The sequence below is a fragment of the Cotesia glomerata genome, linkage group LG8 (assembly GCF_020080835.1).
Source record: "Cotesia glomerata isolate CgM1 linkage group LG8, MPM_Cglom_v2.3, whole genome shotgun sequence".
In the NCBI taxonomy this organism is placed as follows: Eukaryota; Metazoa; Arthropoda; class Insecta; order Hymenoptera; family Braconidae; genus Cotesia; species Cotesia glomerata.
In genome coordinates this window covers 13,251,809-13,267,628 of record NC_058165.1, presented here as the reverse complement: position 1 = coordinate 13,267,628, position 15,820 = coordinate 13,251,809, and the positions used below count along the sequence as shown (strand labels likewise).

Here is a 15,820-nt window from a genome sequence, read left to right as displayed (position 1 = left end):
AATCGGTTGAGGCGTTCGTGAGATATCGTTGTCGAAAAAAATCGAAAACAGTGTTTTTTTGTAATAACTCCGAAATGTTTCATCAGATCAATTTTTATGTTCTGAATTATTTATAGAGCTTAAAAAACTACATCTATCGCTGCCAATTGCCTAAAAACGATTAATTCATTCAAAAGTTATAGCAGTTTGAAAATTTAAAAATCGTGTTTCATCGAACTTTGATAAGATTTTTGAGCTTAAAGAATTCACAGAATGCAATTTTAAGCACCTAGGTATGGAATTAGCGGGAAGTTGCACGGATGGCCTTTAGGGTCAACCGTTTTCCTAATTTTTTTTTTAAATCATCCCTTAACTATAGCGAACAAAACAAAAAAAAGTTTTTTAAAAATTTTTATTTTTCTAAACCATCTCTGAACTATAGCGAACAAAACAAAAAAAAAAATTGTGAAAATCGGTCCAGCCGTTTTTGAGTTTTAGCGAGACTAACGCACAGCAATTTATTTTTATATATATAGATAAAATAAATATATAAATACATAAGCTTTTGAACGAACTACATTTTCTGACTCAGCTCGACAAACTGAGTTAGAAAATGACTCAATTTTCTTATAGTTGCGCCATGAGGACGGCTGCAATAGTTAGATTTTTATAAAATCTACTAAAAAATCAAATTAACATTTTAAAAATTAATTTTAGTTTATATATTAAAAATTTCTGATTATAAAAATTAATAATTCCAAATAAATCATTAATTACAAATTTTGAATGATAGAAGTTAATTTGAGTATAAAAGAATTAATTTTATCATATAAAAATAAATTTGTTAACATAAAAATGATCTTAATATGGTTTTAATAGATTTTTCATTATACAAATTGATTTTCAGCTATGAATAATCTATTGTATGTTAAGAAAATTAATTATAAATCACGAAAATTAATTTTTGATACTTCATTAAAAAATTTGAATTATTTAAATTAATATAAGCCGATTCTGATTCTATAGTCATCGAGACCTTTCATTTGAGTACCCACATGAATTTTTTCATGTATCTTATTTATAATATATGATTTGATATTATATTATAATTTAAAAAATATATGAAATGTTCATGTGGGTACTTGAGGTCAAAAACAATTTATAAATAAAAAATCTATTCAATAATCATTTTTCCGTGGACTGAATTGTTAATCTAAACCATTCTGGAATCCACTTGAAGATACACAAAAAATTTCATTAAGATCGGTCCAGCCGTTTAAGAGGAGTTCAGTAACAAACACATGCACAGAAGAAATATATACAGAGCCCTCGTGGTTTTGTGGTCACTGTGAAAATACTATGGAAAGTCGGTAGTTTCCTCTATGGTCAACAGTGAGAACTATGTATTACAGTAGTAATTTCATGGTTAAATATTGGTGACTTTGTTTCATTTCACTACTGTCAAAATATGGTATATATCATATTATTAGACCTTGATAAAATGGTTTAAATTACATTTTTATATGGCAACTATGGAGTAAAACCATAGTAAAAAGTTTATAAATGTATTTTATTTGACAGTCAAAGCACTGTTATTACACTGTAAAATAGGAGTGAATCCATAATCGTTTCACTGTTGTATCACCGTTGTTTTGCTGTCGTGCCACTGTCGATTTACCGTCGTTCCACGTTCCTTCCTTTGTCGAATAACGCTCCTTTGACCGCCTTTAAAATACCTACTCATAAGGAATTCCATTTGAAAATGCTCAAATTCTCCAAAGTGAAAAATTTAGTATTTTTAGGACAATAATAATTTTAAGTAATATCTACAGTTTTTTTTTTAATTTATAAATTACTAACTCATTGATACATTACTAAGCCTGTACAGCCCGGGGTGAGTTATAAGCACCGATGTTCACTAAAAATTAAATTTCAGCTCACACCGGGATTCGAACCCACGTCTCAACAGTCCCAAACAAGCATGACAAGCGTTGTACCGCTTAGCCATGAGACGGTCTACTAAATGGTAGTGAGTTTGAATGAATATTTTTAGACAGGGGCAGGTAGTTTTTAATTAAAAGTTTATGAAATTTTTTTTTATATTTATACCATTATAATGAAGGACGTTTTTCATTGTATCATGAAATATCCTGATTCTGTAAAAAAACATATATAATAAAAATTTTTTATTTTATAAGCTTTCCTTTATTTGTGTTTCTCATATAAATATTGATGTAATTATTAAATTTATTAACTGTCGAATAGTGTTAAAAAATAAATATTTTTTGCCTCACTCTGAAAGTTATTATTTTGTTTCAGCTTTTAAAGCTGACATTTTTTAAATATATTTCTGAACAGTTATTTGAAATAAACTGTGGCCTTGCATTGATGATATACATGGATTCTTTAGAATTTATTACTACCATGATAAGTGACGTGTTATTTTTTCTAATAGAGCGACAAAATATTAATTCGTAAATGGAATTTTTTAAAGCGTTTATTTAAAAAATTTTTTTATTGTGAAAATTAACTACAAATAACTAAATTTAATGTAAAATATTAATAGAGTTCAGCACTCTACACTGTTTATAAAATAATGATTGAACAGCATTTACATCATTTGTCCGGAAGAAAACGAACGAGTATATACGGTGAAAAGAAGGTGATTTTCTAGTGAGATGACGGCCGAACGATCGTCGAACCGTAGTAGGTCCACAGTGATATTACTATGAGTTTATGAAGTGTTAACTTCATAAAAATCATTTTTCCGCAGTAGAAGCATGCCATACTGACAATAGAAATGCTAAGCTTCCACGAATTAGGAACGGTCTTTTCACCATAGAACTGCTGATAAGTCATTATTTATTTATCATCCGTAGTTAGTGACGCATCAGAACGAATATGCTGTTTATCGACAGTGATTTCACCGTACTACAACCCTAACTAGATAGTGAAATAGCCGTCACGTGAAACGACCGTCAATCGACCATCTTTTCACTATGAAGTCACCGTGGATTTACCGTAAGTATGAAACCGCCAGGGAGATGTGAAAAAATTCAGATAGCTCGGACTGGGATTTAACCCCTGACAAGCACACATCTAAACCATATATTTCTTTAGGCATTGAGGGTGAAAAGTACCCAACATATTTAATTTTCGAATATCTTGGTCCCTTATAAAGTTAGAGAATTTTTTTTTTTTAAATCAAAGCTCAAAAAGTTCTCTATAAAATAGATATAATATTAAATTCATTAGTGCCAATTAAAATAGATAAAAACACTGTTGAAGTTGTGCTTGTCAGGGGTTAATCCCAGAACCTCCCGATTACATGTTGGCTGCACTTTAATTTTTAATTTTTCTATTTTTTAATATTTACGATTTTTTTTCGAATGATTTTTTTTGCTCGACGGGCAAAAAGCGTCAACTTTCGGCCCGCTGCGCTGAACGAAGTTGCCCCTTTCTGCCTTCGTCGAGCAAAAAAATAGTATACACTCCACGGAAACTAAATAAGAAAGCCACAGATCACATGTAATTGTTGGCCGAGGCTTTGCCTCGGCCAACAATCATATGAGATATGCGGCATTTCTTACTTTACTTCTCTAGATGTGTTATATACTATTTTCTTCTAAACTATCTTTTAATTATAACGTACAAAGAAAAATTATCAAAATCGGTCCAGCAATTCATTTTTATAAATATAAATATAGATTTTATACAGTGGTTGAGTATTCTTAAATTTTCTAATTTCCCACGTAATTTTTAAAATTTTTTTTTCCATAAGAACCTTCTCCTGACAATAACAATCTCATCAAAGAAAAAATTAGTGTAATTGGTCTAGCCATTAACGCGTGATGGCATGACCAAGAGAAATAGGGATTCATTTTTATATTCATAGATAATTCATTTCAGATAAAATGTAATTGATTCAATTAGATAAAAAATACCTCTACAAGATAGATAATTATTTTTTGATTATAAAAATTATTAATATTGAATAAACTTATAATTTTTTGTTTGAAAATTGATTCGAGACCATGAATTATTTATTTTCAATTACGAGAATAAAATTAGAAGTATCACTAAATAACTTTATGTTATAAAGATTAATGTTATATTATAAAAATTAATTTTATACTATAAATGATTATTTTTCGATTATTAAGATCCATACAATATTATAAAAATTAATTTTGGACGATTGATAATCAATTTTATATTATAAAAAATAATAAAGTTTATTAAAGATTAGAAATAATTTATTTAATAACAAAAAAATTAATTTGTAATAAGAAGAAATCGAATTAACATTGTAAACATTAATTTTAGATCATATATGATAAATTCCGTAATATAAAAATTAATAATTTCAAATAAATCATTAATTTCTTGTTTAAAAATTGATTTTAGATCATTAATAATCAATTTTTGATTATAGAAGTTAATTTTTGTCTATAAAAATTAATTTTATAATATAAAAATGAAAATCATCTTTAAATTGTTTCAATTATTTTCTTATTATACAAATTGATTTTAAGCCATAAATAATGAATTTTATATAAAGAAAATTAATTTTAGATCATGAAAATTAATGTCCGATTTTTTATTATAAATTTTAAATTATTTAAATTTATTTTATATTATATAAATAAACTAGCTACTAACCGCCCGCTCCACTAGGCACATATAAGAAATGTATTTTTAGATCTAGACTTGAAATTAATTTGGAGTATTCTTTTGACTCACAGATTCCAGACTCCATCGGATATGCCTGTACCTTTTATCTATGTGATTATTCTAGCTGATATCTATTGTAACTTTCAATGTTCAAACACTATGTCATTCCCGCGGCTTTCTTGCAAAAAATGAATAATAATTGACACATAAAAAAAAATTGATATGAGCATTAAAGGTTTCAGTTAAAGTAATTGCTGGTCCCATAAGTGAAGTTGAAATCTGCCTAGCTCAAAGTACAACGAATTTAGCTGCTAATTAAAATTTCCATTGTGACATCAATTTTTCATAGAAAATTATTTGTACATGTTTTTTTTCGAATTCTTTTAAAATAAGTAGCCAAATTTTTTTTCCACATCTCAAGTGTTTAGAAAATGCATTCATTTTAATCTATTACATTCCCGCAATCCTGTAATAAGAATATTTCATCGGTTATGATCATCGAAAAAGTATTTAAATCCGTAGAGCTTGGAGGCCATCCTTGTAATTTCCTGTTCCTTTTGAGATTTTATCAAATTTTATATCGGTAGGAACTGTATTTGAAGAATATAAATTTCTTGGCAATTATCACTCCAGCACTCCAATGTGGGGCAGGAATGTCGTAAGATCCTATTGAAGATGATTTCTACATTATAAATAAATGGTTTAGACAAAAATTAGAGTTCGTAGAAACTATTGTTTGTAAATGAGAAATTTTCATTGTTAACGCCCCCGCGATCTTTTTTGGGATAAGAATTAGAGAAAATCTATTCTTACCTGATCTTAACATCAAACACGGAGAGCCCAACCGAATTTAGAGTCTGCAGCAGTTACAGTTTGGAAATTACAATTTTCGATTTTAACACCCACCCCCGCAATCCCTATCGGAAATAGAATTTTTTGAAATCTGTTTTGAGATGATCTCTTTATGATAAATGAAAGATTCCTACCAAATTTACAGCTTTCAGAAGCTCTATTTTGAAAATTAAGATGTTTTATTGTTAACACCCATCCCCGTTATTCCTTGTGAGGTGAGTTATCGTAAAATTCGTTCGTATATTATTTCTACATCTCTAACAGAAAATTGCTACCCAATCTGGAATCTACAGCAGCTATAGTTTAGAAAAAGGAATTTTTCATTGTTAACGTCACCACAATCCTCTTTGAGGTAGGATAACGTAACATTTGTTCATAAATTATTTATTTATCACTTACCGAAAATTCCGACGAAATTCGGAGTCTGTAGGAGCTATAGCTTGAAATTAAAAAATTTTCATTGTTCACACCCAGTGTTAATATCCACCCCCGCAACCCTCTGTGGGGTGAGTTATAATAAAATTCGTTTATAGATTATTTCTACATCTCTTACAGAAGATTCCTACTAAATTTGGAGTCAATAGGAGCTATATTTTAAGAACGGGAATTTTCCATTATTAACGCCCCCGCAACCCCCCCCCCCTTCCCCTATAGGTGAAATTTCGTAGAATCCGTTCTTAGCTGACCTCTACTCGGCAAAAGGAATATTTCTGCCAAATTTCAAGGCTCTGGGTCTTATAGTTCCAGCGATATCGTGATGACTGACTATATCTATAGAAAGTCTCCTATATATATATACTAGCTGATACCCACCCGCTTCGCTGGGCATACAATAAAATTTTATGTTGTAACCTAGATGAAAAATATAAACAAAATGATTAATTTCAAAAAGATAATTAATATAAATTTTGAATTAGAGAAAAGTGATTGTTTATGATAACCGGTGTTAGCGAGTATTAAATATATGAGAAAAGTATTTTATTATTAATAATCAATCAATCAATGGGTCAGTTAGTCAGTAAATCTGTCATTAGACAGATTTCCGCATCACCCATGACGTACTGTGTAGTGAGATGCGTTCCCATTATAATAATGTTATCCTAAACATTTAGTCTAGACCGGATAGGTCAAATGGTAGAGTAGCCGACATGTCACCGGAAGGTTCTGGGTTCGAATCCCTGTCCGAGCTATCTGAATTTTTTCTCGCATATTCTGTAAACTCTTATTAAGAAGGTCCTTCCTATTTCTTTCTCAATCTCTTCCTCCTCCAATTATTCTGTTACGTGAATGTTGGAACGATTCACGTAATAATTATCCGTAACTCCTATTCTTTTCCGCTTCATAGTATTATTTAATTTTAAAAAATGTCAATAATTTTTTTAATTTTAAAAAAATGTTAATAATAAAATACTTTTCTCATATATTTAATACTCGCTAACACCGGTCATCACAAACAATCACTTTTCTCTAATTCAAAATTTATATTCATTATCTTTTTGAAATTAACCATTTTGTTTATATTTTTCATCTAGGTTACACCATAAAAATTTATTGTATTCCTATCGAAGCGGGCGGGTATCAGCTAGTTATTAATAAATTCATAACAAATTAAGTGGTATTAAAAAATATATTTATTATTACTCATTTTATTAGAAATTATCTTAAATCGACCGTTTTTATAATAATTTAACGATATCGTTGTAAAATTTTAGAGAAGACGCATCAGACACAATTTACCATTTTAATTTTAATCATTAAAATCAGTATAATCATTTAACAATATCAACTTGATAATATTTATGTTTAATTTATCTGTGTTATGATATAATCGAGTTCATCCTTCATGATTATTCCAATACATATAAGTTATTTCAGTTATTAATGATTTAGCTATTCTTTCTTAAAAACGTATGATTATGAATTCCTACTGTCCCAACAGTCAATCGATAAAATTTAAAATCAATCATTTTGACAGTTATTATAGCAACGGTAACCATGATAACGGTAACCATGGTAACGGCAACCATGGTAACGGTAACCATGGCAACGGTAACCACGGCAACGGTAACCATAGCAACGGTAACCATGGCAACGATAACCATGACAATGGTAACCATGGCAAAGGTTGATTAGCGTGGGTGGTTGTAGGGGGGGTGAGTTCGATAATTTACGGGTGCCACTGATGGTTTCTTAGATTAGAGGGTCAAAATGATATTTCGCTCCCAAAAAAAGAGAGAGATATAGGGAAGGGGAAAGATTATAGGGCACGGGAGGGGAGGAGAAGAATGAGAGGGAGGGGAGGGGAGGGCATATGTGATGGTAGACGAAAAATTCATTTTGGCTAGGAATTGCGTAAAATCCGTTCTTAGTGAGCGTCTACATCACGAATGGAGTAACTATGCTAAATTTCAAGTCAATCGGGCGAATAGTTTCGGAGATCTCGTGATGAGTGAGTGGTATTTCGCTTATATATATATAGATTGTGACATGGGAAAAATTTTCTAAAATCTGAAATTCCAAGTACAAAAATTATTAGGTTGGCTAAGCTGAGGAAAAGCAGAGATTCGACGCGCCTGTGTCGCCCCAAGCAGCCTCCCGATTAGAATGACATGCTCGAGGTAAAATTAGTAAAAGAAAACGCACCGAATTTAAATTAAAAATTTGAATAAAAAGAATACCGGAATGAGTGTGAACTATTGTTGAATGCATGACCGAGTGAGACTAGACTATAGCGATCAGAAGACCCGCGAATTACTACGAGCCATCGACGATCAACGCGACATCTGGCCGCGAGGCTGGAACGACGAGAAAATTTGAATGGACCAATGACGACGGAGAGCGATCAACAACAAGTATGCGAGGCGCCATCTGAACACGAGGCTGATCACTAATCGAAGTATCGACCAATCATCGATCGCAACGGAATACTGGACGCATCCCGTAATACAACGGCCGGCTAGAAGGAGCTGTGAGCTGATTGGATGCGAGTTTTTGGGAACGAACTGAAAAGAAAAGAACATGTGTTGCCGAGGAGGCAGCCATATTAACAGAAATTCTGATCTGGACGCCGTGACTGTGGCATCGTGCAGTTCTCTTTTGATTATTTTTTGCTGTTTAATTTTTTTTTAAAATTTGTCGCTGACGTGAGTACAATTGTGTACATTATTGTGCAATAATTCGCCGAATCGTTTTGGACGACGCTCTTTCGTCAGTTTTGCCGCCAACTTCGCCTACTTAGCTAGCATCGCCCGAGACGTCTACGGTAGCTGCAGGGTAAGTCTGGTCGCTGTCTTTATTAGCCTCAGGGTGTCATCACCGTGAATTTCGTCGTGTTAAAAATAATTTGTTTATAATTCGAGTTGCACGGAATTAAATAAATTCCGTGCGGTATTTTTGAAGCTTAGTGACGACACTCTGCGGCACGGTACCGTTGAGTCACGTGTTTGTGTGTGTGGAATTTTTGGTCGGGATTATAAGTACTGTTTACCTACCTCGAGCTTCAAATACCCGACAAAGCGGCTTAGTAAATTGCTTTGTAAAATAAGTTGACTAATTCGAATACTTCGCATAATTTGTTTTTTTTTCTTGTCATTGTGAACCATTTGGCGATTTGGATTATTTTTGGATAATTTTGAGATCTTTATTAGGTTTTTGCGATTGAATTTATTATATTCTCTAGAAATTTGTGTATTAAAAATTTTGCGATTGAAATTATTGGTTGAATTTCGCGATTGAAATTATTATTTTTTTGAAAAAAAAAAAAAAAAAAGAAAACTTCTTAAATAAATTTTGCGGTTGCGATTTTTGATGAAGTTTTGCGATTGAGATTTTGTTATTAAATTTGGCGATTGAAATTTTTGATAAAATTTTGCGATTGAAATAATTGTTTCCTTTTTAATTTTTGAATAAATTTGGCGAATTGAATTAATTATTTGTTTTGAAAATTTTCGAATAAATTTGGCGAGTTGACTTAATTATTTGTTTTGAAAATTTTTGAATAAATTTGGCGAGTTGAATTAATTAATATTTTTTTTTTTAAAGAAAAGACTTTGTAATTTTTTTTTGGTTACTCGAATACTTTTTTTCGTAATTTGTTTTATTTTGAAAAGTTGAATCATTGCGTTAGCACTAGTTTTGCGTTAGAATTATTTTTGCGTTAAAATAATTTTTGTTATTAATGCGACATTGCCGACAGAATATATTTGTTGTTGAATAAACCGTTGCTGGATTAGAAGTGCACGCCTCAATTATTTTTTTTAATTGTTGTTGCTCTGATTAACCGATCCCATCGTCCAATTTCGATTTCTTTGTCCGTCGATTACCGTTATTCGATTTTTGAATCTCTTCAACACCGACCCGCCGCCCAACGAAGATCAACATTGATATCGACCCGTAGGCCAATTAATTTTTGTTGACCTGATCCGGCCCTGTCGACGCCAGTGCCGGAAACGGCATCACAATATATATATATATATATATATATATATATATATATATATATATATATATATATATATATATATATATCTTATATCTTAATATATATAGATCTCCTGTCACGATGTTTGTCCACGATGGACTCCTAAACTACTCAACCGACTTTGAATTGAATTGGCACACCGTGAGCAGTCTGGTCTAACTTAAGAGATAGGATAGCTTATATCTTTAATTATAGTCGAAATTTTATTTTATTGCAAATTATTTGTCTATAATTAATTGACAGTCACAATTATCTGTTAACTCCAAAAGATTCTAACGAATGTCGATACTTTTCGACTGGATTGAATAAGTAATCAATAGATGGCACTGCTATGGTATACCGACAAACGTGTCATATAAGCTACAATTCAATATCATGATTACAACGTGCTATTGAGGCTGAAGTATAAATTAAATTTATTTTGTAGTAAACGAAATACCGTGAAATTCAATTATTTCTACTTTTTTAATTTTTGGTGTTAGCATAGCCAACCACGTGTTACTTAGACCGGTGTAAATCAAGTTCAAATTATAGTGACGATAATACAGTGAAATTATTCCTGCTTTTAACTTATTTGTGCTTCATTATTCAAAATTCTATAATTATAAAATATATACATGTAAGTATTATCACATAATTATAATAATTAATTAATATTTTAATGAGAAAATGGTACAAAGCTCCCCACACTTTTTCAATAATTTTACAAATATTTTTTTTTTTATTGTTTTTATTTAACCTCTATTAAAAATTATTTTGCACTTATTATTTTAATGTGCTTTAATAACATGCTTTTCAGTTTTTTTTTTAATATTTAAACAATTAAATTAATATTTTCAGTCAAATGCCACCGAAAAAATCTAACCTCAACAACGCAAGCACCAGAGAGGCACGACGCAAACGTGTTAAAAGAGCTCATCAGTTGGCAGAACAAATCGAAACAGGAAATACAGCTCAAAGAATCAAGACAGCAGAAGGTCGTGCACAAGAACAGCCTGATACACGTCTGCAACAAAATATTACGGGAACAAGAGCGGCACAAAAACAAAACATAGTTACAGTACGAGTACAGGAAGGACAATTCCAATATATACATGTAAGTATTATCACATAGTTATACAAGTTAATTAATATAACAATGAAAAAATGATTTAAAGCTCCCCACACTTTTTCAATAATTGTATAATGATTTTTCTTTTATTGTTTTTATTTAACCTCTATTAAAAATTATTTTGCACTTATTATTTCAATTTCAATGTGCTATAATAGCATGTTTTTTAGTTTTTTTTTTTTCCAATATTTAAACGATTAAATTATTATTTTCAGTAAAATGCCACCGAAAAAATCTAATCTCAACAACGTGAGCAGCAGAGAGGCACGACGCAAACGTGTTGAAAGAGCTCATCAGTTGCCAGAACAAGTCGATACAAGAAATACGGTTCAAAGAATTAGGACAGCAGAAGGTTGTGCACAAAAATCTCAAGAACAGTGTAGCGAACGTCTGCAACAGAATATTACGAGAACAAGAGCGGCACGAGAACGAAACATAGCTACAGTACGAGCACAAGAACGACAAAGGCAACGGATCAGCCGCTCATTAATACGTACATCATTTGTTCGTCTTGCTTTTGAATATGCACCAGATATTAACTACTCTGCGCATTCAAAAATTGCTATCGGTGGAATGGATAAAGTATGTCAATATTGTCAGGCGTTGAAATTTCGAAATGAAGCTGCCGGTATGTGCTGCGCAGCAGGAAAAGTCGTGCTGTCACCTCTACCCGCTCCGCCAGAACCTTTATTATCCCTTCTTGCTGGGAATTCAGATGATTCAAAATTATTTTTGCGTAAGATACGCAAATTTAATTCTTGCTTCCAAATGACGTCATTTGGGGCAACTAAAATTTGCGATCTTGCATCCGATGGACGTAATTTTGAAACTACATTCAAAATACAAGGCCAGGTGTACCACAAAATTGGATCATTGATGCCAATGCCTGATGATAATCCGAAATTTCTTCAAATTTATTTTATGGGCAATTGTGAAGAGCGCGTAACTACTCGGTGCCAGTATAATTTCATTGAACAAGCAGAGGAAAGAGCAATTGTGATATTACTGGAAAATTTTTTAGAAGATCAGAATCAACTACTTCAATTAATCAAAAGAGTTTCGCCACGATTGCAAAATGACAACTATCAAATCGTCATAAAAGCCGATAAAGTACCATTAGGTATACATGCTGGTAGATTCAACGCTTCAACTGTTGATGAGGTTGCTGTTATCATGGTTAGTCATCCAGTTGACAAAATATCTATAAAAATTACACGGCGTGACAACACTATCAGTACGATTTCGGATCTACACCGTTCATATGATGCACTACAATATCCATTGATATTTTGGCAAGGACAGGATGAATATCACTTTAACATCAAACAGTGTGATCCTAATACCGGTAAATTTGACAATTACCTATTTATTTTCTTACTGTATGTATAAATCCTTCTAACCCGTTATCACCTATTCGGTCATTTTTTATGCTAGTATAAATCTAATTTCAAGTGGATGGAAATTTCCATCTTCACTAACGATTTGAGACAATTCGTCTTCGGATAGTTAGGTCGATGGGTAACCATCGAACTTGAACACTAGTTAGCTGGTGAATGCTAGTATCTGTTCGACTATATGTTAAGTATTAACGATGGAAAGCTACTGAGAATAAAGGGCAACTTTTTGAAAAAAATCCATAAAAAATTAACCAAGCCAGGAATCGAACCTGGATCTCCCCGATTACATGTCAGGATGCTTTTACCAGTTAAGCTACCGGGTCATTCTCCAATTACTTTCTCTCAGTATACGCTTAACTCTCAGTAGTTGTCAATACTATGCTACCTCCTCCCTTTAAACTCCATACTACGATATAAACTGTAGTACTTCTGTTTCCATTTTCTAGGCGTATGTATAAATTTCTGTATGTATAAATGTTAATTTCGTATTGTATTTTATTTTTTATTTTTTTAGGTGATTATGGAAATAAAAAAGTGAGCTCAATGGACTACTACGCACACCGAATAATGATTAGACTAAATCAGGACAATTATATCCTTCGATATCGTCAGCTATTCCATCAATACATTGTTGATATGTATGCTAAGGTTGAAAGCGAACGCTTGCGATTCATTCGATTCAACCAGGCTAAATTACGATCGGAAGAATATATTCACTTACGAGATGCTGTTGCTGGAAACTTCGACGGAAATTTAAATCCTAATGACATCGGTAATGCTTTCATTTTACCTTCAAGCTACATCGGCAGTCCACGGAACATGCAGGAATACATGCAAGACGCGATGCCTTACGTACGTCATTACGGCCGACCGGATTTGTTTATTACATTTACATGTAATCCGAATTGGGAAGAGATACAAACTTTATTATTATCAGGACAACAAGCAATTCATCGTCATGATATAACTGCACGCGTGTTTAAACAAAAATTGAAATCCTTGATTGATTTTATTGTTAAATATTCAATTTTCGGTATCACACGTTGTTGGCTGTATACGAATGAGTGGCAAACGCGAGGTTTGCCTCATGTCCACATTTTGATTTGGATTGAAGATAAAATCCGTCCAGAAGAAATTGATCAAATAATTTCAGCTGAAATTCCAGACCCATTGATTGATCCAGAATTATTTGATGTTGTCACTAAACACATGATCCATGGGCCATGCAGTGCTTTTAACATCACGTCACCATGCATGGAAAATAGAAAATGTAAGAAAAATTTCCCAAAGCCGCATACGAATGACACTATCATGGATATTGATGGTTATCCTATATATCCCCGCAGAAATACTAAGAATGGTGGCCACACATTTACAATGCGACTGTCGAATTATCCAAATCAAGCAGAATTTGATAATCAGTGGGTGGTACCATATTCACCATTACTTTCAAGAACTTATAAAGCTCATATCAACGTTGAGCTTTGCAGTTCTGTAAAATCAATTAAGTACATTTGTAAATATGTAAACAAAGGCAGTGATTTGGCCATATTTGAAGGACAAAACATAAATAAAAATGACGAAATAGCACGATACCAAATGGGTAGATACATTAGCAGCAACGAAGCTATTTGGCATATTCTCAGCTTTCCCATACACGAAAGAGATCCTTCTGTCCAGCATCTAGCAATACATCTTGGAAACGGTCAACGTGTATACTTCACTGAAGAGGATCTTCTCCAAAGAGCGTTCGAGGCCCCAAAAACGACACTAACTAAATTTTTTACATTGTGTCAAAGATTTGATATTTTTGGCCGATTCGCAAAGACATTGCTATATGGTGATGTTCCGCGTTATTTCACATAGAGCAAATCCAGTAAAAAATGGGAATATTCAAAGCTAAGACATTGGGGCGACTTTACACAGTACATCCAAAGCAACGTGAGTGCTTCTATTTACGTTTGTTATTGGTGAATGTGCCTGGACCAACGTCTTTTGAATTTCTGCGAACAGTTAATGGTCGAGTATTCAATACAAACCAAGATGCATGTCGTGAACTGCAATTGCTAGAAGACGATAACCATTGGGACTTAGCGCTTGCTGATGCTGCGTTGACATCAATGCCCAATAACATTCGTCAGCTGTTTGCAATTATTTTGACGACGTGTTATCCATCGCAAGCACAAACTTTGTGGAAAAAATATAAAAATTGCATGACAGAAGACATATTGCACCGAATTAGACAAACAGATCAATGCCAAAACATAGATTATACGCCAGAGATGTATAATGAAGCATTGTGTTCTAATTTCAAATTTACCACTTAATCATTATGGTATGCCATCACCTAATCGCCCAGCTTCTGTCTTAGTCAATACCGATTTACAACGAGAACAACAATATGACCATGGAAATTTAGCCACGATTATCACGAACAGTGAGCCATTACTAACAGCAGAACAAAAAATTATTTATGATCGGATTATGCTGGCTGTTGCTGCTGAACAAGGCGGTATTTTTTTCTTGGACGCACCAGGTGGAACCGGTAAGACATTTTTAATATCGCTGATTCTTGCCAAAATACGGTCGCAACAGAAAATCGCATTGGTAGTTGCATCGTCAGGCATTACGGCTACTTTACTGGATGGTGGGCGAACAGCACATTCATTATTCGAGGTGCCATTGGATATTCATCATAAACCAGATGCAATGTGTTACATCAAAAAGAATAGTGGAATAGCTGCAGTGTTGCGGAATAGTTCTATAATAATTTGGGATAAGTGCACAATGGTGCACAAATATTCACTTGAAGCATTGCATAGAACTATACAGGATTTAAACAGCAATGATAAACTTTTCGGTGGTACTATCTTACTTTTGTCTGGTGATTTCCGTCAGACCTTACCGGTTATACCTCGCTTAACTTTCGCGGATGAGATTAATGCATGTTTGAATGCCATCATTCTTATGACGAAGTGTTGAAACACTTCGATTGACCATAAACATGTGGGTACAGTTGCAAAATGATCCATCAGCACAAATATTTTCCGAGCAATTACTAGATATTGGGAACGGTAAAATAGAACTGCAACCAAATACGCAATGCATCAAACTGCCAGACAATTTTTTTACTGTTCTTCAAGATAAAAATGAATTGATTCAGAGTATTTTTCCGGATATAAAGAATAATTACTTGAATCATAACTGGCTGAGTCATCGGGTGATTTTGGCAGCCAAAAATGTTGATGTTGACGAAATTAACTTCCAGATACAACAGTTGTTACCAGGCGATCTGATGTCTTTTAAATCAATCGATACTGTTGTTGA

At 32.7% G+C, this 15,820-nt stretch overlaps 3 protein-coding genes across 3 annotated transcripts; all 3 read left to right on the top strand.

Moving 5' to 3' along the window:
* The first annotated feature begins 11,315 nt into the window (after window positions 1–11,315).
* LOC123270125 lies at window positions 11,316–14,359 on the top strand. The gene is made up of 3 exons (XM_044736063.1): window positions 11,316–12,441; window positions 13,008–13,388; window positions 13,608–14,359. Exons 1-3 carry the CDS (start codon window positions 11,316–11,318, stop codon window positions 14,357–14,359), a joined length of 2,259 nt encoding a protein of 752 aa, XP_044591998.1.
* A 17-nt stretch (window positions 14,360–14,376) lies between these two features.
* On the top strand, window positions 14,377–14,820 carry LOC123270124. Its single transcript, XM_044736062.1, has one exon. It carries the CDS (start codon window positions 14,377–14,379, stop codon window positions 14,818–14,820), a length of 444 nt encoding a protein of 147 aa, XP_044591997.1.
* A 10-nt stretch (window positions 14,821–14,830) lies between these two features.
* On the top strand, window positions 14,831–15,475 carry LOC123270123 (ATP-dependent DNA helicase RRM3-like). The gene has a single exon (XM_044736061.1). It carries the CDS (start codon window positions 14,831–14,833, stop codon window positions 15,473–15,475), a length of 645 nt encoding a protein of 214 aa, XP_044591996.1.
* The last annotated feature ends 345 nt before the right edge of the window (window positions 15,476–15,820 follow it).

Excerpts from the sequence above, each read along its gene's own strand:
- LOC123270125 (XM_044736063.1), top strand. The coding sequence starts at position 11,316 with ATGCCACCGAAAAAATCTAATCTCAACAACGTGAGCAGCAGAGAGGCA. Across the intron at positions 12,442-13,007 it reads ACAGTGTGATCCTAATACCG|GTGATTATGGAAATAAAAAA; the intron begins GTAAATTTGACA and ends TTATTTTTTTAG. Across the intron at positions 13,389-13,607 it reads TTTGTTTATTACATTTACAT|ATAAAATCCGTCCAGAAGAA; the intron begins GTAATCCGAATT and ends TTTGGATTGAAG.
- LOC123270124 (XM_044736062.1), top strand. The coding sequence starts at position 14,377 with ATGGGAATATTCAAAGCTAAGACATTGGGGCGACTTTACACAGTACAT.
- LOC123270123 (XM_044736061.1), top strand. The coding sequence starts at position 14,831 with ATGCCATCACCTAATCGCCCAGCTTCTGTCTTAGTCAATACCGATTTA.